Source organism: Xenia sp. Carnegie-2017, unplaced genomic scaffold, assembly GCF_021976095.1.
Source record: "Xenia sp. Carnegie-2017 unplaced genomic scaffold, XeniaSp_v1 HiC_scaffold_21, whole genome shotgun sequence".
Classification (NCBI taxonomy): Eukaryota; Metazoa; Cnidaria; class Anthozoa; order Malacalcyonacea; family Xeniidae; genus Xenia; species Xenia sp. Carnegie-2017.
In genome coordinates this window covers 1,123,452-1,148,395 of record NW_025813484.1, presented here as the reverse complement: position 1 = coordinate 1,148,395, position 24,944 = coordinate 1,123,452, and the positions used below count along the sequence as shown (strand labels likewise).

General features: G+C 34.5%; 4 protein-coding genes and 1 long non-coding RNA gene across 6 annotated transcripts; 4 read left to right on the top strand and 1 right to left on the bottom strand.

Moving 5' to 3' along the window:
- The first annotated feature begins 753 nt into the window (after window positions 1-753).
- Window positions 754-3,014, top strand: LOC124444301 (pre-mRNA-splicing factor SPF27-like). The gene is made up of 8 exons (XM_046994884.1): window positions 754-866; window positions 1,275-1,367; window positions 1,455-1,525; window positions 1,601-1,702; window positions 2,160-2,270; window positions 2,421-2,463; window positions 2,615-2,652; window positions 2,730-3,014. Exons 1-8 carry the CDS (start codon window positions 783-785, stop codon window positions 2,821-2,823), a joined length of 636 nt encoding a protein of 211 aa, XP_046850840.1. The 5' UTR covers window positions 754-782; the 3' UTR covers window positions 2,824-3,014.
- Window positions 3,000-6,512, bottom strand: LOC124444300 (integrin-linked kinase-associated serine/threonine phosphatase 2C-like). The gene is made up of 12 exons (XM_046994883.1): window positions 6,310-6,512; window positions 5,750-5,875; window positions 5,303-5,426; window positions 4,999-5,105; window positions 4,710-4,803; window positions 4,358-4,445; window positions 4,140-4,214; window positions 4,021-4,064; window positions 3,736-3,855; window positions 3,410-3,491; window positions 3,297-3,321; window positions 3,000-3,188 (listed from the first exon to the last, which is right to left on the bottom strand). Exons 1-12 carry the CDS (start codon window positions 6,338-6,340, stop codon window positions 3,046-3,048), a joined length of 1,059 nt encoding a protein of 352 aa, XP_046850839.1. The 5' UTR covers window positions 6,341-6,512; the 3' UTR covers window positions 3,000-3,045.
- Window positions 6,465-17,702, top strand: LOC124444295 (calmodulin-binding transcription activator 1-like). 2 transcript variants are annotated; one of them, XM_046994875.1, is made up of 14 exons: window positions 6,465-6,882; window positions 8,480-8,547; window positions 9,109-9,154; window positions 9,232-9,333; window positions 9,435-9,506; window positions 10,469-10,601; window positions 12,438-12,469; window positions 12,630-14,983; window positions 15,113-15,291; window positions 15,425-15,811; window positions 15,883-15,947; window positions 16,419-16,493; window positions 16,828-17,046; window positions 17,411-17,702. In XM_046994875.1, exons 1-13 carry the CDS (start codon window positions 6,739-6,741, stop codon window positions 17,044-17,046), a joined length of 3,876 nt encoding a protein of 1,291 aa, XP_046850831.1. In that variant the 5' UTR covers window positions 6,465-6,738; the 3' UTR covers window positions 17,411-17,702. The 2 variants fall into 2 exon arrangements, with proteins under 2 accessions (XP_046850831.1, XP_046850832.1); XM_046994876.1 differs by lacking the exon at window positions 9,109-9,154 and having other exon boundaries at window positions 6,844-6,882.
- On the top strand, window positions 9,731-9,976 carry LOC124444302. Its single transcript, XR_006947933.1, has 2 exons — window positions 9,731-9,840; window positions 9,899-9,976. It is a non-coding gene; the product is annotated as an uncharacterized LOC124444302 (long non-coding RNA).
- A 525-nt stretch (window positions 17,703-18,227) lies between the features above and the next one.
- On the top strand, window positions 18,228-23,424 carry LOC124444299. Its single transcript, XM_046994881.1, has 7 exons — window positions 18,228-18,646; window positions 18,939-19,019; window positions 19,186-20,376; window positions 20,763-20,936; window positions 21,112-21,300; window positions 21,436-21,618; window positions 21,832-23,424. Exons 2-7 carry the CDS (start codon window positions 18,968-18,970, stop codon window positions 21,945-21,947), a joined length of 1,905 nt encoding a protein of 634 aa, XP_046850837.1. The 5' UTR covers window positions 18,228-18,646; window positions 18,939-18,967; the 3' UTR covers window positions 21,948-23,424.
- The last annotated feature ends 1,520 nt before the right edge of the window (window positions 23,425-24,944 follow it).

Here is a 24,944-nt window from a genome sequence, read left to right as displayed (position 1 = left end):
GATCTACATTTACAAACATATAAAAAACTGCATCAATCAAAGAGTACCTATGTGAATAAATAGTTCTACATCGATGGGAATAGATTGTAAAACATAGAAAGGAGCTTATTATCGTATTGAAGCCATGAACTTCTTTCGAAGCAGCTAGTTTATTGTGTTAGGGAAAAATATTTAGAAAATTTTTACCTTAGAAAATTTAGAAAAATATTTAGATGGGTGGTGGTTTAGACATTTTTAGCGAACGTTTCTTTGTAGGGAGTTAGCTTTCATTATACGGGTTGTTTTTGCATTACTCTAGGGACAGGTTTAATTTTTTCAGAGTACATTGTGTCACGAATTCGAATAAAAATGGCTTCTGAGGCAAATTTTGGGTCGTTTATTCTTTACTCCAGATCTTTTTTGCGAAAATCATGTTATGTCTAATCAATCATGCTTAAACGCTCTTATAACGAGGCAAGTATGCGCATGTGTGAACTTGCTAGCAGTGTTCAGTTGATGCTGGATCAATATTTTTCAGCCTTGAATACCGTATTTTTTACCTGGATATCAATGGTAGAAATGCTGGAACCGTGTCTTTAATCAATGAGTATTTAATCTCTTGCTGAATGAAATAGAAATGTTAATCTTATTTGGTGTTATAAACACAAGCTATAAATACTAATAATATAATAATAGTATAATAATAATTCATTAAAATACAATCAGATATAAAATACTATATATGTATATTACGTCATTGCCATTTGTTATTGTGCATGTGAATTGTGGTTTTAACTTCCAACATGGCGACGATTAGTCACGAAGTAACGCCAGATGCCTTACCTTACTACGATCAAGGTTATGAAAGACCCGAAGTGAGAGAGATGGTATGAGTCAAATACGAAATTTATGTTTTATTGTATAGCTGTTTTAGTTTGGAAACAGCTTGTTAGCGGAGAAGTTTTCAACGACAAATACATGGTTAAATTTGGTTTATTATTATGTATGGTTTATGAAATTCAGAAATTGAAATGGTTGTATTACTTATTTATGTATCTCTCATGTGCTTTATATTGTTTGAATCTCCCTCTATGACTCACGAAACTGCTAAAATCATTTAATTGGCATCAAAGCAGTTGTTCACTCCGCACTTGTAAGATTTTCTTTGTCATGTGACACATTCACACAGCAGACAGCATGCTGTTGATGTACTTACTTGGAGTATGATCTAATTTATGTCATTTAGCCCATTAAAATGGTTGAGCTAACTTTTACAATGAATTCTACATACGTAGGTGAATCAATTGATTGATGAAGAAACAAAGAGATACAGGGGATCAAAGAAGTATCTTGAACATCTACCCCCTGTTGTACTTGACAAGTTTTTGGTAAGAAAACTTAAAATCATTGTTAACAAAATGCTTTTGCTTGCAAAGTAATATTGTATGTTTTCATGTTGTATTTCTTTGAAACAGACTCCTATCCTAAAAAATGAGTTTGATCGAATAAATAAGAGGCAACCAATGGATTTACTCAGCATGAAAAGGTATAAAAATGTAGTTATTTAATAGTGTAGAGAAGATGGAGTTTAATGTTTACACTTGTCACTTGAACAATGTAGATATGAGCTTCCACTTCCATCTACTGTTCAAAAAAATGATCTAACTGCTTGGCAAGAAGCTGTCAACAATTCATTTTCTCAATTAGAGCATCAAGCTACCAGGTAATTGTGACTTGTTTGTAAACTAAGATATGGTGTTTTGGAATGATGAATAATGTGTAAGCATGCAAACTTATAAGTGTAGCTTTGATTTTTTAAACAAGCATGATTTTTGTGCAAAGTTTGCTGTACTGGTATTGATATGTGTATAATAAACAAATTAATATGAGAAGGATACATGACTACATATGAGAAGGATACATGACTACATATGAGAAGGATACATGACTACATATGAGAAGGATACATGACTACATATGAGAAGGATACATGACTACATATGAGAAGGATACATGACTACATATGAGAAGGATACATGACTACATATGAGGATACATGACTACATTAATCTTGGATCCCTAGTTGTATGTTCTATAAAGAAATAATTTTTAACCATAGGTCTTTTCCGTGAAATTTTGGAGTGTGTTTTTGCCTTTTCATTACTTATCTAAAATTACAGAATTTGTAATTTGGAGCTTTTATCAACATACGGGAGTCAGTCTTGGAGATTACATAATGACACAATTGCTGAAATGGTGCAGGAACAACAAAAGAAGTTACTGGAAATAAGGTAAATCATTGAAATTGACAGATTTATATAGTTTACATTGGTGGTTCCTTCAGGAATGTAATGAGAAATTCTGATCAGAAATGAACCAATTTTAATTTATTTATAGTAAAGAAATAACCAGTATCATGTGATGGTTTCTTTAATTTTTAGAAAAGAAATTCAACAAATCAACTGGCAAAGAAAAAGTGATCAAGTGAGGAAAACTAGATAATTTTTGTTGTTGCTTGTATCACACAGGTTTTGAACAATGTTCAGAAACTACATTATACATAAGATATTAATATTTAATCATGTTCAAGAATTCATCAATAAATGGACATTCATTTTCAATTATTTGATTAAAGATATCTGCTGGCAGGGATTTACGAAGCTTAGAGGAGAGGTAAAGTGGAAAAAGCAGACATTTGTATACATTTATTCATCTTAATGAAAATAATATATGTTTATTCTTGTCACTAGCTGGAATGGACTTGTCAGCAAGAATTATGAAATTGAGAGAGCTTGTGCAGATCTTGAAGCAGAGATAGAAAACATAAAGATGGCAGCATCCTAAATGTTTTTGAACAATTCGTTGGCTTGAGCCATTTCCTAAGAAACACTGTACAACTCCATGAGTAACAGTCTTTGGACGGACATGTAAGCACCTTAATGCATGATGTGTGAAAGTGATGCAGTTATGGTGCGTAAAGGTCTTTGTGTTTTGCGGATGGTGAGAAATTAAACTCGTTATTTTTTTGTTTAAAATTTAGAAGATTTTATTCAAAGTATTTGTTCTCTATATTAACTCCTTCGATTTGCTTTTTATTTCCACCAACATAACAGTGACGTTGTCTGAACTTCCTTTCCTTATGGCATCACCAGCAATACGACTGCACGCAATTTCAAAAACATTTGTTTCTTCTTCCTCTTCAGATGTTGCTAAAACACGATTTAGAAGTGTTTGTTTTTCGTGAATTCAAACTGCTCTCAAAATCAGAACAGCATCAAATAAGATGAAAAAAATGTATATTTAAAGAGACTTCTTACCGTTTGGAACTTTTGGCATTTCTTTCTACTCGGTGTAAGAACAAATTCGATGATAACTTGTGAGAAATTTTAATAACTTTATAACAAGCTCAAATTCACAATTTGTACCAAACCTCTAAAATATTATTGATGTACTTCAAAGCTTCGTCCACTTCAAAACCTTTCCACAATCCATCACATGCCAATAACAAAAACCTTTAAGATTATAGGAAAACCATCAAAAGAATATGATTTTGTCAAAGAGAAATCAAACTTTATGAATTTAGTTGTAAAATAACGACATTAATATGAGCGAAGATAGAGTGAACGCATCGACAAATGAAATTCGCTGTAAACCTCTAGATGCCTTGATTTTATCACCCTCCCTTTCCCCACACTCCCGATGAAATACGTTTACGTTCATAGGAAATCACATTTTATTTTATATGTCTTGTTATACTTGTCTTTTTCTGTGAGAGAACATCTCAAAACATCAGGCGTGGCTATAACACCACATCCCTTAAAACGACCATCGCCAAAAGAACGCGAGACCTCAAGAATACCAAGCACTCGTCCATCTCTAAAGTACAAACGATGTTTTGCTCTTTGTCATTAGGATTGTCTCATAAGGTACGTGCAAATGCTAAACTTTGTTTTAACCTGATTGATAGACCTTGACGAAGTTACTTTTTTGTTTCAGACCATGTATGGCGAGAATAACTAAAAACAACAACTCAATATTTACCGCACATTTCCACCAGCCTTTTGGATGCGAAGTCGTTCTTCATACTATTAAATTGAAGATATCATCGCCCTATATTTTCTGAAAAGTTGTTTATGGGAAAGTTTCAGTAGGTTACTAACCTGTGTTGGGGAGTGATCTTTTGTCAGAGAAAGAACGCTGTGTTTTCCTTCTTCTGAACTTCGACAAAGCAATGCCTAGTTTGTGTTTATGAAATATTTGATAAGGTCTTTTGTCGTAAAACTAGTGCTCGGCTTCCCATTGTCCCATCAAGGTTATCAATAGAACTTTACCTTACTATCTCCCAGGTTTCCCACCAGTCTTTTCAATAGAACTTTACCTTACTATCTCCCAGGTTTGCCACGTAAAGAATATCATTGATCACCAATATTGAAACAGCTGTGGAACCATCTTTTAATACTGGGTTCCTGGAATAATCGTTTCATTATAGAAATTGACATAATCTCAAACATTGAGCCCATAAGAACAATACAGGATACACATTCACTTGATTTGACGATTTCATGGTAAGTTGAAAGTATTGTTTTAGACTATTTCTAATTCATGTGACGTCATGACGGCTACGTTGCTAGGTAAAGTTGTGACGTTGCATGAAGCAATGAAACTCAAACCAGTAAATGGTCATGTTTTTAACCAATATAATGGGTAAACCCTTTATTAGCCAAACGTACTGTTTGCTTGCTTCCTGCAAAAATTCTTCGTCCGTTTTACGATACGCGTCTATCAAACACCGCTTAATTTCTTTATCTTTATTCACAACGTCTCCTAAAAACATACAACAATGTAACAGTTTTGTCGCGAAACCTAATGTTAATACATTCATATCAATACAGGTAGAATTAACGCTCAGAAATATTGAACAAATGAACAGTGTCAAATTGAAGAATGAAGGTCTCGCTGGACCTTCTTTATAAGGACAGTGAAAAATTTCTTTTCGTTTTCCACTTTCAGGAGCTCAACCTTTTGGAAATTTTTGAACAATATTCTTGTGTAAATTATTTGCTGCAAATTTGGCTGCTTCTGCACCAGCATGTCCATCAAATATTGCGTAGTAAGCAAGTCTGGAACTAAAATGACAAAAGATTAATCATCATGAATATGTAGAGTCTTGTACAAGCAATAAGCATTGTGAAGGTAGTAAATATTTATGTCTAGATAATGCTAACTTCATATATGACATTATTAGTCATAGTTTATAACATACAACATTGTATTTAACTGAGATTTTTTTTTCATACATGTCCTATAAAGTCAGAATTCTTACATATCAGATGGTATATCAAGATCTTTAAATTCTGTTGTGAAATCATCTAAGACAACATGAGCATCTTGCATGTCCTCTCTTTCACCCATTCTTTCTGTTACAAAACCTTTTAGCTGAAATTTCACTACATAAAATACTAAAACTTAGAAAGCATACAAGACTGGAAAGTTTGTAGTGTGCACTTGAGAAAATTTGAGAAAACTAGGCTTTTATGAATAGATATATCAAATCTTGGTTGTACAGTTTACAAAACTTTCCTGTTTGGCTAACACGGACAGTGGATCTTAGATACTAACAATATCACACATTTATTTTATATATTTTATTGTGTAAAGTCAAATGCATGATCATGTTCATTTGAAAGTAAGAACCATCACTGTTGAATATGGAATTAAATAATTTATGTTATAAAATATCAACACTTCACCAGTTAAAGTAAAAATTTACCATTGCCATGTAATTTACGCTTTTGACTAGGTTGGTTTTCATCTTCACTTTCTGATTTTCGCTTTACCGCTTTGAGCTCTGGAAGATTACCAAAAAGGCTGCTATCTTCATTTGCGATTTTTGAGTCTAGTAACAACAAATCGAGAATATATATGAAGAATCCTAGCAGTAGGAATTGTTGCCTGCACTATTTGGCCGGCAGCCGGTCAGTATTGCAAATGTACTAAATGACTGGCAGTTTCTTTTGTTCGCTATTTATGTTTCAAAACTAAAATAAAGCCTGACCCTGACCCTACACCTAACCACATTCTATTAAAAAAATAAATTGATTTCGAGAGAGAAAACATGATCACAAAATAAACGAGGCCCAAGCGGGAATCAAGCGAGGAAGCACGACGTATGTTCATCACACACTATCCATTAGGCCAAACGAGCCACCACCGAAAAAATGTAAAATCGCATGGTTTTGTACTACCAACATGCCGGCCATTTGGTACATTTGCATTACTGACAGGCTGCCGGCTAAATAGGCACAGTGTATTTATTTTTATTTATGTTACCTGGGGGAGGTAAATCTTCAAACAAGTCCATATTTGAATTTAAAACAAGAAATGTTTACTACACCACCGTTGAATTATTTCTTCGATTCACAACAGTCCATAATTTATACAAAAACAAATAACCTTTTTCTTATTTTTCAGCAAATGATATTTATAGTCATTATCATTGACGGTCGAACTCATGTCGTTTTGAAAGGGACCGCTGTACAATGGCTACAGTCGTCTCAGGGAACTCATGCTCATGTTGGGAATGAAAACGAAGGTTTCTGTTTACTTATAAAAAATTTATAAGTGTTGGAAAGAAAATGTGGGTTTTTACTATTGAACGGCTAAGATGATGAATGAAGCAAGAAGTCAAAACCATCAAACGACGTGGGAAGCGAATGCCACGTAAAGTTAAGCTTGTTAACTTGCATCTATTTTTTTGGAATGCTGCAAACATCGACTACTCATGGAAAAAGTCCATCAGAGTACGAACGAAAATCGACGACGTTTAGCTTCTCTGGAGTTTTGAATTCGCTTGGGACGGTTGATAAACTTCCAGAATATCAATTTCGATGGAATTCTAACGAAGTAAGTGTAGAATATGGGCGACGGTTTTGATATATGTGATTGCCTTCAGTAGTATTGCATTGTGCTTAGTTTCAATTAGTGTTTTATTTTTGTTTCATGGCGAAGAAAGGAACTGTTCATTCTACACATCTTAATACATACTACATAGAAGCATAGTAATTTTAATTGTCGTTCTGTTCTGTTCATAGCCCTCTTTACAAGAGCTGTTTCATAGTTGCTTATTTCGATGCGATTCTTAGAAGTAAATGACTATAAACAAAGTTGAATATTTTACTTATGGTTATGGATTTTTGTAACGCTGTTTTATCCTCGAATTTGTAGAACATTTAAATCTAAATTGCTCGTAATGACGAATAGGCGGACACGAGTCTTAATGTAGAATTAATTTCTATCTAATTTCTTTCTATTTTCATTATAAATAGATTACCTGCAAAACAACTACAAAAATAATGGTCTTTTACGATATCTCTAACATTATTTTTATGAAAACACGTATTTACGTTCAAAACAAATTGACCGTTTCGCATTTAGTTTAAAGTTTCAAATGACTTGAGTAGCTAGCGTTTTTTTTTTAGCCAAGCGTTCTATGTTTTTGTTTTTAATTATCGTTGCCAAAGCTTTTAGAACAGGTGTATTTTTTTGTATTTCATACCAATTATAACTAACTGCGTTTTCCTGTCTGTGATGCAAATGCACTTCACTATCTATAGTAGATAAGATGTTTGTGTTATGTCAACTTGAACGTTTATCTGTTAATACAACAAGGCAAACCAAACAATTTTACTAAGATTGTTAACTGCTTTTGTCCAATAGGCAAAAGGACCTTTTATTAGATGGTAGTGTGAAAACACTGCTATAAAACTTCACAGCTTGTGAAAGCATTATGATATAAGTACTCATAGATAAAGCGTTTTTTATTCTAGTATAATTGACATACTATAAAAAACAATTATGATAATATGCCTGTTGAAGAACTAGATATAAATAGTAGCACAAACTTAACATTCAATAATATTTAAGAAATAAAAGATGTTTATTGTGTTTGCATAGGCTTATGCAAACTGAGGAGACTTGAGATAATTTTTAAGCTGATGAGTGCAAGCCCTAGACGAAAGGTCAAGGGTTGCACCTGCTGGAGAGTTCTTACAAACATCTCCAAGGTAAGAATAGCACACAAAAAACATCTTTTATTTCTTTTATAAAATTAAAATATCGCAAAACAGATAAACTTCAAACAAACATTTTAACTTTTCTTCTAAAAAGGAATTCATAATTGATTTTTAAATTCTCTTTGATTGATTCATTGATTTGATTCGTTGAGTTCAGATTGATTTGCACCAGCAAAGGCAAGCACTGCTATTGACCAGTCACCGCACACGTTTTGTGTTTATTTTATAATTATTGTACAGTTTTGTTGTATGTTGTTTGTTTTTTTTTTGTTCATGGAGTGGAAAAATTTTTATGAAAATTTCATTTAATGTGAAATGTACCCCACCAAAAATCTTAGACTTTATTTTGCACATTTTATGAAAAAAATGCATTTTATCAAATGTAGTAAATCAGCTATCAGAAAATGAAAATAATATTCATATTTTAGGAAGTATTTGTTATTCTTACAAGCTTGGAACATCACAATAACTGGCTTCAAAATGAGGTTAAAATAAGGTAACCACAAATACTTTTATGATCAATTTTTAAATTTATAAGTAACTTTCTTATCAACTCTCAACTTTTTTGATTGTTGTATTGTCACACATTGCTTAAATGGTTGAGTCTATAGACTCATGAGTGCATTTTGCTTCAATGTTACTGTGAGCATGAGTACTTTAGGAAAATTTGTGAATTAAAATTAATATTTCAGTCCTTTCCCTCAACTGATTGAATAAAATCATTAGTGATATGAGTGAAATTCTTGATCTTGGTTTTTTAATATTGAATTGATGGCAAATACTTATGTTCAACATTCTACAAGTTAACATTTTATCCTTGGTGTGATAAACATTCATGGTTACCAGTGGTTGTTTTTCTATCTTTGGTGTGATAAACATTCATGGTTACCAGTGGTTGTTTTTCTATCTTTGGTGTGATAAACATTCATGGTTACCAGTGGTTGTTTTTCTATCTTTGGTGTGATAAACATTCATGGTTGCCAGTGGTTGTTTTTCTATCTTTGGTGTGATAAACATTCATGGTTACCAGTGGTTGTTTTTCTCATTTTCTCCCTAGGCCTCCAAATGGCTCAATTTTATTATACAACAGAAGTAACTTAAAGGTTTAACAATCAATTATTGACTAATATTTTCAATCTCCTTGAAAACATGTCACATTTTTTATTGTTTATCTACACAGACGAAATCCTATCAAAATGACAAATACTTTTGGAAAACTAGAAAAAATAGCAAGTCTTCAGCTAGAGTTGATCATTCAAGTCTTCGTATTCGAGGCATTGAGGTCAGTTTTTTATAGACATGAAGTGGGTAGAGAGAGTTTTACATACATACTTGATGAGCATTATTTCTTTTGTCTGAAAAGTTTAAATTATCTTTTGCTAGTGTATTTATTGTTCATATGTGCATTCAGCACTGGTTCCCACCTTTCATCGACGGTGCTATTGGTTATTAGAGGTAACTTAAGAAATAGTATTCTTGCAAAATTTATATTAGTCTGCCTGTCTACGTGAATGTTATTATTTACATGGCTTATAGGTCAGGTGGAGATAAGGTGGGGGGGAAGAGTTAATACTGTAAAAATTAAAGGTGAATATAAGGCCATGCGGAGATAAGGTGGGGAAGAGGTAATACTGTAAAAATTAAAGGTGAATATAAGGCCATGGAGATAAGGTGGGGAAGCGTTAATACTGTAAAATTTAAGGTCAATTTAAGGCCATGCGGAGATAAGGTGGGGGAAGAGTTAATACTGTAAAAATTAAAGGTGAATATAAGGCCATGCGGAGATAAGGTGGGGAGAGGTAATACTGTAAAAATTAAAGGTGAATATAAGGCCATGCGGAGATAAGGTGGGGGGAAGCGTTAATACTGTAAAATTTAAGGTCAATTTAAGGCCATGCGGAGATAAGGTGGGGGAAGAGTTAATACTGTAAAAATTAAAGGTGAATATAAGGCCATGCAGAGATAAGGTGGGGGGAAGAGTTAATACTGTAAAAATTAAAGGTGAATATAAGGCCATGCAGAGATAAGGTGGGGGGAAGAGTTAATACTGTAAAAATTAAAGGTGAATATAAGGCCATGCGGAGATAAGGTGGGGGGAAGAGTTAATACTGTAAAAATTAAAGGTGAATATAAGGCCATGCGGAGATAAGGTGGGGTGAAGAGTTAATACTGTAAAAATTAAAGGTGAATATAAGGCCATGCGGAGATAAGGTGGGGGGAAGGGTTGATAATTTAATAACTAAAAGTGAACATAAAGGCAAAGGTCATGTGGAGATAAAGGAGTAGTGAGGGGTTAATACAGTAAATGATTATCTCCCAAGGCTCCCACGTAGGAACAAGGAGCAACGAGGGACTTAAATTATCCAATAACAATTATTAAGGAGTACTTGCTTATTGTTGGATTGTTTCTTTCCTAGAATCCTGACATTGTTCTTGTTCATTATCTCAATATACCTGATAAAAATATAACTTTTGACAATCTTGTTGTGTCTTTGCTACCTTACAAAGCATTGAGTGATCAAGAATTGAAGAGTCAATTGCAACCAATTAGTAAGTAAATGCAATACTTAAATAAATGCAATCGCACAAATTCAATTTGGTTTGGTACGGTTTGATTTTCGCTCTTTACGAGTTACCTTGTAAAAAGTAACAAGTAAAAAACGTATAAACATGAACATGCTTAAAGTTGGTTTAGATTATAAGTCAAAAAGGCAGAAATTGTTTGAACATTTGCAGTATCTTTGGATGTTGTAGTTTTTATGGGAAGAATTCTTGTAAAGAAAAAAGACAAATTTTGAAAACAAAAAATCCCTTTTTCGGTCCATGCCTCCATATACCCCGAGATAGTTGAGCATTTAATTGAGGGAACCAGATAATCCTTTTTATACATGAAGCCCATGGATGGTTTGCTCGTGAGAAACAGTAAACGAGAGAGTTAATCAGAAAGATATGAACCAATAAAAATTGTATTAATCATGTTTGAGGTTGTCTTTAATTATAAGTGTCAGAAAAAGGCACAGTGTCAGAAGAAGTTAATTGAAACATTGCTTGGTTTATTTTATTGGAAGAACTCTTGTATTTATTAGAAGAACAAAAAGATAAAATTCGAAAGCAAAAAACCCCGTTTTCGGGCCATGCTTCCCGATACCTTGTTAAGCGTAAGGCACTAGAACGCCGCATGTTAACGTTTCGGTAGGAGATTTCGGCCCCTCCACGCTATCCTACTTGGGAGATGCAATAGCAAGCTTCCGCCCATCAGACCCTGAGATCACCTGCGATAGGCTTTGCTCAGGGTACGCAGGGAGAATGCGGTCGCGACCCGAAACGTCTGGACCCCTAAGCCACTGCATACATATCGCACCCAGCTTCCACTGCTAGTTGACATCTACTATATGAAGTTTTAGCTTTATATATATATATACCAAAATTTAAAGGCTTACGAAAGTTGTGGTATTATTAATGTCACTAGTGCGCATGCCCAGATGATTTCTTTGATAATTTGCTTCTAAGTGAGCTAATTGCCACAAATGTAGTGCAAGTACATATAGTTAGTCGTTGCCATGACTATGAACAATTAGTCGAGTGGACTGCGCATGCTCGAGCGCATGCGCAGATGATTTCTCTATTAAATTGCAACTAAGCGAGCTATTTACTCCAAAATTGGTGCTAGTAGATCCAGTTGGTCGTTATCTTGACTATGAACTCGAACAATTGGTCAAGCGGAACGTGCATGCTCGAGCAGACTGCGCATGCGCAGATGATTTCTCTATTAAATTGCTACTAAGCAGGCTATTTACTTCAAAATTGGTGCTAGTAGATCCAGTTGGTCGTTTCTTGACTATGAACTCGAACAATTGGTCAAGCAGACTGCGCATGCGCAGATGATTTCTCTTTTAAATTGTTACTAAGCATGCTATTTACTTCAAAATTGGTGCTAGTAGATGCAGTTAGTCGTTACCATGACCACGAACTTGGGCAGCTGGTGAAGTCGACTGTGCATACTCAAGCAGACTGCGCATGCGCAGTTAATTTATCTGAAAATTTTTTTGACTGAGCGAGCTAATTACTCCATAATCGATACTAGTACATACAGTTGGTCTTTGCCATGACCATGAATTTGGAGAGTTGGTGCAGTTGGCTACGTTTTCTATGATTAATTTTCAATTAATTTGTGACTGAGCGAGCAAGCTATCGTTTCTTTGGACTGTAAACTTTTCAGTGAATAAAAAATGAACAAAGAACCTTTTTTCTGGTCAACTGCTCAGCTCTAAAGTTCAGCGAGTCTATTTTTATTGATCGAGTTATTGATTCTCTGTGTTCATTAAGTCTACGTTCACTCAATATTATATGTTAAAATTGTACTTGTATCGTTTCTGTGATTTTCAGTGGCTGTCAGAGGAGATGTGGAAACTAATCCTGTGAGTTTTTTATTGCTTACATACATTGTAAAATTGTCAAAACTAAGATTTGGTTACCTCTAAAACAATTTTTGTATCAGTGTAGAAAAATTATTCGTTACCATTTTCTTTGTACCCCTGACTTAAGTCAATGTTTTATAACCTATGTTGCGTCTTTCAGATTACTGTTTTGTTTGATGTGAATAAGCTTGTAGCATCGGTGAAAAACTATAAAGAGCGAAAAACGAAAACAAGACGGACACATAAAAAGGTGTCGGGAAACACTACGAAGAAAGAGTCGGCGTCTTTGACAGCAACTCGTTCATTCCATGATTCTCCTCAATTAAACAAATGTGCTAAATGTGACAGCTGCTACGCAGAGACTAATTCCGTGTATACGACGACTAATTATCCGCGAACCAATGTAGCAGTTACTATAAACAAACAGACTTCACGTGTAAAATCACGTGAAGCAAATCGTTCAATTGACACATTTTTGGAGCCAACATCACGTATTTCCGGCCAAGAAAAATCATTTTCTGAAAGACAGACTTTTCATCAACAAAATTCTTCATTTGTTGACGATAGTGCTGTGATCGTAGATCAAAGAGACTGCTTGCCTAACTCTGAAACTGAGTCACATTCCATGCATAAGTATCAAGAGGTTCTTGCTCTGCAGTCGTCTGGAAACATATGTACAGAAGATCGCTTTCCTCGTTCTGACTACAACCTACCCCGAAAGCAAATAATAAGCACGTCCAGTAACATACATTGCCATGAGATTGGCCAAAATCTCTTGATAAATTACCCTGTGACACGCGATCAAAGCTTATTGACGAACAATAACGAAAATTGTTCTTTACAATTCGATCATGGCCCGTGCTGTTTTTATTCCAGTAGTGATCAAGCATCTTCGGAAGCAAACACCGTTATGTTGAATGATGATTCAATTGTATTCGATTACGATGGAATGAATTTGATTCAAAGCAACGAAGGTCGTAGCGAATTTGATGATAAATTATTGATAAGCGCTAACGATGCTAATATATTTGAAAATGAATTTCTGAACTTCGCACCTGCTAATCTTCCAGAGCTTGAAGCTCACTTAAAAAATAACCTTACCGTGATCTCATGTTCTTCGTCATCAAATACGTTTTCTTCGCCTGTCATATCACGTGACCTTATCACCGCCTGCAACACTCCTCAATTCCCAGCTCGAAATAATACAATATCACAAGGTTCTGCAAAAAATTCAACTCTCTGCAGCAGTGATGTTGTGGGCAGAACTGTTTGTAGTCCCACTGAAGTTATATCAACTGACTGTCAGGCATTCGGCAATTTTATGAGTCCCAGTCCCCCTTCGCTATTAAATTTCACGGAAGTAGAGGATAGTTTTGCTACTGATGTTCATCAATGTACCTCTACAGCTCTTGGCAATGATCGTGGAAGAAAGGAAGAATGTGTTTCAAAAGTTAATTCTTGTGTTGACGGAACAAATGAAGTCCCATGCTCGTCTCACAATGATCTCATTCACACCTCTCTTGATACTGTCACATTGAACTTGGACGATTCACTGATAAAAAACGATGCGTCTTTGCCAAGCCCTGGTGAGTTTTCAAATGCAAATAACGTAAATTCATCCCAACTTGGTGAAGACCTTGCAAAATCTTCTGTTCCAAATTTTTCACAAAATCTAATTGCTGACTATTCTCCGGATTGGTCGTATTGCGAAGGCGAAAGTAAAGTTTTAATTTTGGGTGATTGGTCTCATGAAAATGGCACATATTCCTGTCTATTTGACGGTTGTTTTGTAGCAGCAACTAAAATCCAGTCTGGTGTCTTGCGTTGCTTCTGTCCACCGCATGAACCTGGACTTGTGTCTCTTCAAGTCGCGTGGAATGGCATCATCATCAGTAACACTTGTGTATTTGAATATAGGCTGCGCGAAAGTGCCTCAACATCCGCCTCTGATTGGTTGACTTTAGGTGAAGAAAATTTAACAAAGACGATACTCAAGCAGATTGAGAGACTTGAAAAGATGTTGGGGATAGTTGGTGATGTTGATGGAGAAGTGGTGATGAAAAAAGATGTAACGTATGAAGATAGGTTGTTTGAAATATGTCGTGCGCTTCTTGGAAAACCAGAGGCTAGGAAGCTTTCTGATTTACCTAACGATGGAATAACATTATTACATCTTGCTGCTGGTCTTGGATATACAAAACTTATACACTTCCTCCGAACTTATTCATCGTCCCAGCTGGCGGTAAATGCAGGAACCACTCACAAGTCTACAATGTTTAATAGAAATATTACCGAGTGGTCACCCACCACTACAGATTCTTTTGGCCGAATACCGTTGATGTGGGCTTGCGCTCGTGGTCATGAAGATGCAGCTTTGGTGCTGCTAGAATGGGAACCGTCTTCTTATGCTATATGTGATCAGTTTGGCTGGTCTGCTAAAACGATCACAGAGAAACTGGGCAACATTGCTTTGGTGGAGAAAATGAATACATTTATGTGTAAAAAAGACATGAAGTGAGTCATTAAATTTGACATGTAATGTATTACAGTTCATTCCGTTGGTGTTATGTATTTTAAGACAAATGTATGTTTTGTAAAACATGTCGTTAAGAATTCAGTTTTTTCAATTTGCTATTTTTTCAGTTCACTAATTACGGAGAACTCGCCCCAGTCCCCCTGGAGCTCCTACGTCAATCGCTCGGTCTCACCAAACGAGCAAACGCCTCTGTCGCCAATGTCCACTGATTCATTGACATGTGAACGTGTTGATGGAGTATCTGAGAATACAGAGGGATTTGAAGCAGCCAATGTGACATCAGACGGTATGTTGCCAAAATGATATTTAAAAACATAAAATTACTTACAAACAATATTTTCACAACAGCCAAAAGTATTTTAACTAATTGCTAACATTGTTAAAGTGTTAAGGAATTTCAACGCACGTTTTTTTTTCAGATCGACCTAATACCCTCGGCAAAGTTCTAGTTGAAATTCGCACCCTTATTGAACAGGCTGAAGAAAGGTCAAGATCTCCTCCCCAGACCTCTACCAAATCTGCACCTTATTCACTTACCTTTTCCCACTTCCCCGATGTACAACAAGATGAGCACAATCAAGACAAATGTATTGCTTCAGATGCAGAATTTAGGCACCATGTGCAACATCTCGATACTCTTTCAATAGACTCATCCCCAGTACTTACGCCGTCTTGTCATTCACCTGTTTCTCCAGTTATGAAGAGCTCATCTTCATCAACTGGGACAGATACCTCTGAATTCGAAGAGTTCTTAAGTAAACCCCGACATTTCCTTGAAAGAGATTTCTCCGAGTTAACTCTAACTGGTATGTATGTGGCTCGTCTTTTTTTGTTTGTTGCTTTGTGTTTAAAATCATTATATGAATGAAAATTACAGATGTCGAACAAAAAGAACTTTTGCAAGCAGCCAAAGTTATTCAAAATGCTTATAGACAGTTCAAGGTACTGTGATGATTTTGAAAAACACGATCACCGTAGTTATTTAAGCAATCGCCTCTCTCAAATAGATGCCTGTAATGAATAAACCCCTATATCAAATAAACGCGTATAACAGATTAACTTCTAAAAATTTAAAAATTGTTTCAAAAAGAGCAAATACCATAGTGAATGATAAAAATAATAACGTAATAGCACTTTTGTCATTTATTAGGAAAATTGGGAATTAAGAACTATTCCGTTATTATTTTGACCATTCTCAATGGTATTTGCTCCTTTTAAAATAATTTTAAATTTGTCGCCGCGATGAAGTCTCTATTTTATTATCTAAAAATTTAATTAACGCCATGTGTTTTAATGGCATGTGTACAGTCATCTGTTGCATTGTAATATTTGTGTCATTTCTTATACGTTCATTTGAAATTTTCAATCCAGATTGGACTTTCTTGTGTTAAAGTGCGTTTGTTTTATTTTCAGATTCGTAAGAAACAACACATTGACGAGTTAGAAGCGGCTGTTCTCATTCAAAGTTATTATCGTCGTTATAAACAGGTGAACTCTCGTAAAGTCTACCTCAAGAAAGCTCGACATGCTTTGTATTGCGGTGAAATTGTATGAAATCAAGTGGTCAAATTTTTTAATGCGTTTCTAGTGCAAAGTTTCAAAATTAAATTGGAGTTAATGGAGTAATGAAATAAATGTATGAAACATTTTATTATTCATTCAAGTTACGTGCCAAAACGCCTTGTTTTTTGAAACTTTGGACTATCGTTGGACCCTGGTTATTTGTTAGTTTTACCATGATGCAATGTCCACGTCTTTTCCACAATGATGATTGCTAATATAGAGTGTGAAGAAGTAATTCATGTTGTTAATTTTTTTGCAGTTTGCCTTGTATAAAAAAATGACGAAAGCGGCAGTTTTCATTCAGAACAGTTATCGCGCCCGCAAAGAACACGAGCAATTTAAACGTAGTCGACATGCAGCATCCGTCATACAAACGTATTTTAGAGATTATCGTAAGAGAAAGCAGAGACATGCAGAAGAAGATTCGCCTTTCAAGAGACTGGAAACTAAATATAGAAAATCATCCTCCAATAGTTAGGTACGTATACAAAAACGACGACTTGACGTGATGCTCAACAAATAAATGCGTTTAAACGCTGTTACAGCTGTTATAATCATACATGTATGCATGTCCTTTCTGTACATTATGACAATGAATGCCATGACAAATGCAAAGTTCTTCTTAACTTTTGTGATCGTATTATCAAGGTTATTGAATGATTTAACGAAAAACCTTAAAACTATGTAACCACAACAAATGATGTTAGCTAAAAATTAACCGTTTGTTGTGTTCTTGTTGATTTTGTAGATTTTAAAGTATTCATATTAATTAATCATAATCCTTGATATTTGATAAAAAGATTCCTTTTACAGTAATTTCACTTTATTTTCCGTGTTTTTAGGCGTCATTTGTGAAATATTTCAATCATGAAAAAGATGTGTTGCTTACAATGTTTCAGACCTGTGTGTACAAAAATTAAGTATGTTAAATATTTCTTTGAAATGTAGGTATTTCTATGCTTATCTATTTATATATTTATCAAATAATTTAATGTACATATCGACTTTATTGGTATTGTATATGGTACAGATATTTGTGTTGACATAAATTTATTTATTGTGTGAATAGTAATTATTCTAAAATAATTATTGAGGTATATTACTTCATTAAACATTTAACTTGTGTGTTGCTAAGTGTGTTTTAAATGGCATTAGTAACTAACAATTATTTATAGGTGGCAAAATATTGTATCAACTTTAGAGCTTACTGGTACAAAAGTTGGCTATATCGCCATAAAAAGATAAACGTTTGTAATAAAACCAAACTTTTCATATCACAAACATTGTGATAATTAAAATTTTCCATGAATGTACCATCTGAATTAACTAAAATTACATATTGAGCAGATAAAATCTAATTAAATCTACGCGCTAATCGATAATCAAATACGATTATTTTCTTTCCAATATATTCGATGATAAAATTATTGCTCTGATTTCCTTTTATGATCTCTGTGGAGCATTTGTTCAAAGATTTTTTTGGTATTTTCTGTGAATCTCGAAAATACACACTAATCGTGACACTATAGTAGTAATAGTACGGCTTTAAGTAAACCTTCATGGTGGTTGTTTGGAAAAGAAATTATAGTTTCTAAATTTTAAATCAAAAATTTCTTCTTAACAATACCATTGATCACGAATTCACAAAAATTAAATTTGACCAATCGAATTGCTTTTAAGGTCTTAAGATGTAAATATATCCGAGAATATGCTTTTCCACTACCAGCAAAGCTAAAAGATTAAAACAGATGTGTGGGGGTGTGGCACCATAGATCTCTTCAACTAAATGTGTATTTTTCATATGTAGTGTTTTCGTGTTCATATTTTGATAAATTTACCGTAAGAATCTTTTACACTTTTTCTCGTTTATTGTTCGCCTAAAGTATTTTGCTATGTCGTTGTTGATTTTTTAGACTATTGTTAATATTAAGTTCCAACAGGTAAGTGTTGCTTTTTTCTTTGTCTTTTACACGTGTTACCCGTTCAATAAAGCTTGTCAGTCTCTCTTTAATTTGTTTCAGATGTTTTTAATCCAGTGATTACATCTCCCTGGAAAAATCAAAAGAAATATTTTCAAGGTATCCCAGCTACATGATATTTACTTTGCTGTTGTCTACAGTTAATTATTGTATGGAATTTTAGATGTATAATCATGTATAGATTCGTGATTAATAAACTTGTTTTGTAAACACCATTGATAAAATCAAATTTGTTTTGCAAGTGTTCTGTTATATTTTGTCAATTGAACAAAATCGCCCGTTGAAAGTTATCAAACGTTGTTCACTAAGTACAAAAATGAAGAGAGAACAGCTTTGTGAATCATTTTCGTGGTACCACACTCCTAACTTACTCACTTACATAACATTTTAGGTTGTACATATATTGTTAGTTACAAAGAAATGAAAATTTTCATAATCTGGAGAGTTTTTGCAGTTTTTCTCGTCGTAGAAGGTTTGTTCATCCATTGCTACAATTGCATTTTTCTACATGTTGTGTTTCTGACTGACAACATATGTTTACTTTACCGAAATTTATTTCTAAACGCAAGAAAACTGCTTGCACTCTCACCAATTATGGTAATTTTTGCATCAGTGAAGTACATCCATTTATTCGTTAGGACTTCCTCGACCAACTCCTGATAAAAACAACAAACCAAGGAAACGAGAAAGCGTACCATATGGCTACCCAGAAGCAACATCCGAACCTAACTATTCAACTGATCAGACAGAAGCATTCACCGACACTCCTGGCTTCTCTGGATCCAATACGTACGATCTGAAATCAGCGAGCGATGAAAATTATGCTGCCGACCAAAACCCCTTAACTGATCAAGGCTATTCATCTAATGCTCAAAGTGAAAATAGTCAACATACTGACTCTGGAACTACACAACTACCAACTGAAAATACTCAGATACAGAGTGACGTAAGCTCTCTACCTCAAGAAACAACATTATCTCCGTCTTATGAATATGCGAGTGAAACCACTGAAACAACTACCGACTCGTCACAGGCACTCAGCCAATCACCTTCTGTGACTTCTTACGAAACTAGCTCCACTGAACAAACCAACTCCGATGCTTCTAGTGAACAGACAAGTTCATATGATGAAAGTGCATCAACTGAAGATCAGACAACTGCTCAAGACTCATCCACTTCCAATGTGTATGATGACTACTATAAAAACGAAAATTTTAACCAAGACATCGAAAATTCTCAACAATACAACTTGGACCAGGACAATCCTCAAGGTACAACTACGTCAAACATTCCCAACCCATATACAACCGAAAATAATGATTCGGCATCAGTCTACCTATCGTCATCAGCAACAGCGAACATTCTAGACACCAATCGTGTGGACGATAATAGGAAGTTAACTGAGACGAATAAGGAAGCGACACTCGATGGAAATTATACGACAACGTACCTCGAGCTACCGAAGATTCTTCATAAACCGGCTGTGGTTAAATATCTTGTCCAAATTGCTCCAAAGAAGAAGGATGTACCCATTGAACAGAAAATAGCAATTGTGCCTCCTGACGTCAATGGAGTCAAACGTGAACCGTTAATCTTGTTGAAGCAGGTTATTTCTCATCCAACGGAGGAGCATATTAATGTAATTGTACCTAAGAGTAATTCTGACGCTCCAATGAAACCGAAGATTGAAGTGAAAGGAGGCCACATTGATCAAGAAGTGTTAAACGTCGAGGATACACGTGATCCAGACCAAGATCAGGGTGAAGTAGATGTTCAGACTGCTGTTGAAACTGACTACGATAAGGATCAACATCAAGGTCAAAACCAAGGTCAGTACCAAATTCATTACCAAGGTCAATCCACGGGGTAAGAGGAAAGTACCAATACATCAAGTTCTTGCACTGTAAGCCTGGGAACGAGCAATGGAACAATTATGAATGATATCATCTTTTTGAAAAGTTTCTTATTCATTATATAAGTGATATTTATAAGACCTTTCTTAGATTTTAATGAATTCTGTAGTTAGTTTATATCTAATGGTACGCTGTACTTTGGTTGCACTGAATTGTCATTGCTATAGTCTGTAAATTTATTTTGCGAGAATGAAAAATAAAAGAAAGTGAAACTTATTTTAAGATTTATATATCATTTTTATACTTATGGTGGTGGGGTTTTTTTTGGAGAAAAGAACAGTGCATCGTTTTCTTTTGTACAGATAAATTGTGTCATGATGAGGATGCATGCAGATACTATAATCCAAATTTGTGTAACAAGATCTGGATGAAAGATAATTGTAAGAAAATGTGTGGATTGTGTATTGCACCGGATAATCTCGATAAAGAAATGTCATTGTCGTCATATTTGTCAGACAGTACCTCTCGTCAAAAATGTAAGGATTATTAAATAAAAAATCGTTTTCACTCGTCTTACTATAGAAACTACCGCCTTACTTGCATTACGCAAGATTTACTGCTTGTACTAAGCTTGAGAATGCATCGTTTTGTCCATTTTAATCACATATATACTTTCATTTGGGGAGATATAAATTATTGTTTTCTATTCAGATTGCAAGTACAGCGGTATAGTTCATCAACACGGTGAGACATGGTCACCTGGTCCCTGCGTGCCAAAATGTCTTTGCAATAATGGCGATATAAAGTGCTCTAAACTCGAATGTCCTGATTTAAATTGCGGTAGACCAATAAAAAGACGCTGGAAATGCTGTCCCGAGTGTTTACCCAGTTCAGGCAACGGTATGCATTGTTCACATTTCTTGTAATGAAGAACGTCGGTGTTGAATAAGAAAATGAAATTGACAATATTGTATTTCAACAGTGATGTTTTATACGGCAGCGTAAACATTTTTACCCATTTCCCCCTATTTTCAGAGACCTCTTCTGTTAGATGTGGCGTGGAAACGAACGGTGGCAATGGAGAAAACTTTTGTTGTGTCTTTCCCTTCAACTATCGTGGTGTCGATTATTTTAGATGCACAACCACTGACGCAGAAAAACCGTGGTGCTCGGTTACGCGTAACTACGACCGTGATGGCTTGTGGGGAAATTGTGTTGGTATGTAATATATGTTCGTTTTGTTTTTACGTAATTGACGTCAACTGACCTACGGATGTGTTGTTCGCAAAATAAACTTCATTATAACAGTGAGAGACCAGACTGCCGTTAATCGAAATACGACGTAAATATTTAAAGCACATGTTTGCAAAGCACTAATAACAATATGGCAAGACGTTAAGATTCATAAAAAGTTGTTAACTTTTTGAACAGTTAAATTATCAGCCACTAGCCAGAATCAAGATGAGACAAATGAGAAAGCTGCATCTAACTTAGCACCACAGCTGTCAAGAGCAGAAAATGGCGAGACTCAACAAACAATCAAGTGACCAATGCGCTAAAGAACCTAACAAATTCTTTAAACAAAGATCAGAATGGTAAATCGTTGACTTCCAAATCTTTCAATGAAGATCAGAATGGTCAATCGTTGACTTCAAATCTTTCAATGAAGATCAGAATGGTCAATCGGCGACGAATGATGAACTAGATTATTTTGGTGTTGATGGAACAAACCAGGAACATGAAAATGCAGTTTGGAAGAATGATTCTCGAGATGATTATTATAAAAACTTTGAAAATGATTTTTCTCTGGTAAATGACGTGGTGGATGCAAAGAAACCGTTAAATTACGTCGACAGCAACGCCAGAAATTCTTCCTCCACAATAACTTTATCGAATACAGCATTGAACTCGTCGTACGCTTTAAAAACTGAACAATATTTCCAAACAAACAGTACTTTTCTGAAGATTTGTCACGTTCTACTTCTCAATGGAATAATATCCCGTATCCTAGTCTTACCTCAAACCAAACTACTCCGCCATATGGAAATGAATCTTTACAAAGTGTTCAATCGTTCTTTAGCAGCTCTAACCCTGATGTTTCTACAAAACCAGATTCGTATCTTGTTCAGCTGAACTCAACTCAACCAACAACAACAACCAGTCATGATTTAAATGAATCTACTGATTTTCAGTCGAGTTTACGTTATAACCAGCCAATAGATGGTAATTATGGACAGGAGAGTATTTCAAGGGACACGACAGATAGTACGGTACCGCTGAACTATACACAACCAAGAACAACAACCAGTCATGATTTAAATGAATCTTCTGATTATCAATCAAGTTTATATCATAACCAGTCAATTGATGGTAATTATGAACAGGGTATAGCAAGAGACACGACAGACAACACGGTTCCCAATGGGATAGAGAAGCAGACATCATATGAGATGAACCCGAATGCAAGTACGGCTCAATATGATAATGATAAATCTTCAAATACGTGATGTGAAATGAGACATAAATGATTCTGCTATCCCCCAGGAATGGTTTGTGATTTCATTGAATCAATATGGATATACGAGTATGATTTGTTATTTTTATTTGAGTTCTTTACTTGTAAAACTCCAAACTTGCTGCTTTGAATAGTACGTTATCAACTGTCCTGAAACTTTCACTCTAGATAATTAGTTAAATTACTGTTGCAAATCTATAGTTATATTTATCATAAATTATGGTCAGAAATTTGCCAGGAAAAATTTTGATAGAAATATGTATACGCAATCTTGTTATTTATAATAAAGTTTTACGAAATTAGCCGTATGAAAGTAATAGTAATGGCTGTACGGAAAATTATACTCTGGACTATCATATTTATATATTAAAACTCAAATCAACACTCAGACAATCCTAAATTTTTATTCACACTTTTTGATTAGTGTGTACCGGATACTTTTTCAAATATTTGTACAATAATTTAGGGTCGTGCGCGAAATTATCTCAATAAAATTTCAAAGATGTCAATTTTGATTCTTATTTATTATGCTCTCATTCATCGACATAACTATGTATATGCAAAAACTTATGTTCACTCATTAATTTTTCGTCTGAAAATGTTTTATTTGTCTCTGAGCTTTTATTGTCCCTTGCCATCTTTAAATTTAATTTTTTTTTCGTGACTCTGATAAACTCATTCGCGGAAATAAATTGCATTGTTATTGCATGTTGATGGATTTTTATTAACATAGGTTAGTGACTTCATGTTATCCTGTAGTTTAAATCAAATTCAATGTTATGGTAGAATACCAAGTTAATATCAAAATCTTATTAACTCCACCGAAAACGAATTTCTATTTGAAAGTATATCATAAGCAATAAAAATTTTTGCAGCCAAGAAAATACTAATATTCTTTTCATTTTTGTCTAGCGTTTCTACCAGGTTGTCCATTGTGTTTATATGTAGCATTGATTTTTCATCTTTTGTTAAATGTTTGCCACCATGCTACGCATGCGCACTTGTATGGAAGGACCCGCTCTTTAGACAATGATCTTCATGAATACATTAAGAAGAAACTGTCATTTTGATATATTGGAGTGGAAGCTTATGTATTTGTTCTAAAAATTTTGAAATTTTCCTTCAGGTTCTGATATGATCGGAAACAGAAAAAGAAGGTAGTTTAACCAAGTTTTTCTTTTGTGTTGTGGCGTTGTTGTGGCGTTGTTTGAACGTTTGTGACATTTTTGCAAAATATTCAACACTCTTTTTCTTTATGTGTTTGCATATTCATTGTATGTAAATTTGAAATATGCTTGAAGTTCTTTTGAAAATATTTTACCACCAGAGCAGATAACTTTGTTCAACAATTCTGATAACTTGATAATATTTTGTCGTCCCTATAGAAAGTCGAATGTCGTGTAGAATAGGAATTTGAAGTTAAATTACTTAATATGCTTTTTTCGTCTGCTTTTATCTTTACTTTTTGCGAGTTATCCTGAAAATTATACAATTATTCCTCCTATAAAGATCGAAGGGTCATTTGATCGCTCACATGATTTGTAAATTTTTCTTATGATGTCAAAATTTTTCATAGGATGTTGGAAATTCTCTTCGTTTCCTCCACTCCAAAAAGTTTGTTTTAATTGCTTCAGCTTTTTCCTCTGTCAATTGAAACATTCTCTCCAACATAAAATTTATACGAGAACCCTAAACCATCCAAGTTTATCTTTACAACTGTTGAACATGTGTAAGAGAACTATCTATTATCTGCACCCAGCAGATATTTTGTTTTTCGTAATGATAACCATTATAGTTCGAGAATTGCCAATGTAATACATGGATATCTGATCCTTTCTTTCTTCAAGATCTTAGAAGGAGGTAGAGAGATCTGAAGGAGGCAAAGAGCGGGACAATAGCAACCAGCAAAGATGATTACAAAACACAGCTATCTTTTAATTGTCTTATATTTGTTGCCGCTAATTTTGGCCAAACATCATCTACAGAGTAAAAACAGAGGTAAATTTTAATAAGATTTTATTCAACAAAA

Bases quoted from the DNA above. Each gene is read 5' to 3' on its own strand.
- LOC124444301 (XM_046994884.1), top strand. From the start codon at position 783: ATGGCGACGATTAGTCACGAAGTAACGCCAGATGCCTTACCTTACTAC. The intron at 1,368-1,454 runs GTAAGAAAACTT...TCTTTGAAACAG, and splicing joins TTGTACTTGACAAGTTTTTG to ACTCCTATCCTAAAAAATGA. The intron at 2,653-2,729 runs GTAAAGTGGAAA...TCTTGTCACTAG, and splicing joins TTACGAAGCTTAGAGGAGAG to CTGGAATGGACTTGTCAGCA.
- LOC124444300 (XM_046994883.1), bottom strand. From the start codon at position 6,340: ATGGACTTGTTTGAAGATTTACCTCCCCCAG. The intron at 4,215-4,357 runs GTAAAGTTCTAT...AACACAAACTAG, and splicing joins CAAACCTGGGAGATAGTAAG to GCATTGCTTTGTCGAAGTTC. The intron at 4,065-4,139 runs GTTAGTAACCTA...TCAATTTAATAG, and splicing joins AAGATCACTCCCCAACACAG to TATGAAGAACGACTTCGCAT.
- LOC124444295 (XM_046994875.1), top strand. From the start codon at position 6,739: ATGCTGCAAACATCGACTACTCATGGAAAAAGTCCATCAGAGTACGAA. The intron at 10,602-12,437 runs GTAAGTAAATGC...TGTGATTTTCAG, and splicing joins GAGTCAATTGCAACCAATTA to TGGCTGTCAGAGGAGATGTG. The intron at 12,470-12,629 runs GTGAGTTTTTTA...TGCGTCTTTCAG, and splicing joins GAGATGTGGAAACTAATCCT to ATTACTGTTTTGTTTGATGT.
- LOC124444299 (XM_046994881.1), top strand. From the start codon at position 18,968: ATGAAAATTTTCATAATCTGGAGAGTTTTTGCAGTTTTTCTCGTCGTA. The intron at 20,937-21,111 runs GTAAGGATTATT...TTTTCTATTCAG, and splicing joins CAGTACCTCTCGTCAAAAAT to ATTGCAAGTACAGCGGTATA. The intron at 21,301-21,435 runs GTATGCATTGTT...CCCTATTTTCAG, and splicing joins TTTACCCAGTTCAGGCAACG to AGACCTCTTCTGTTAGATGT.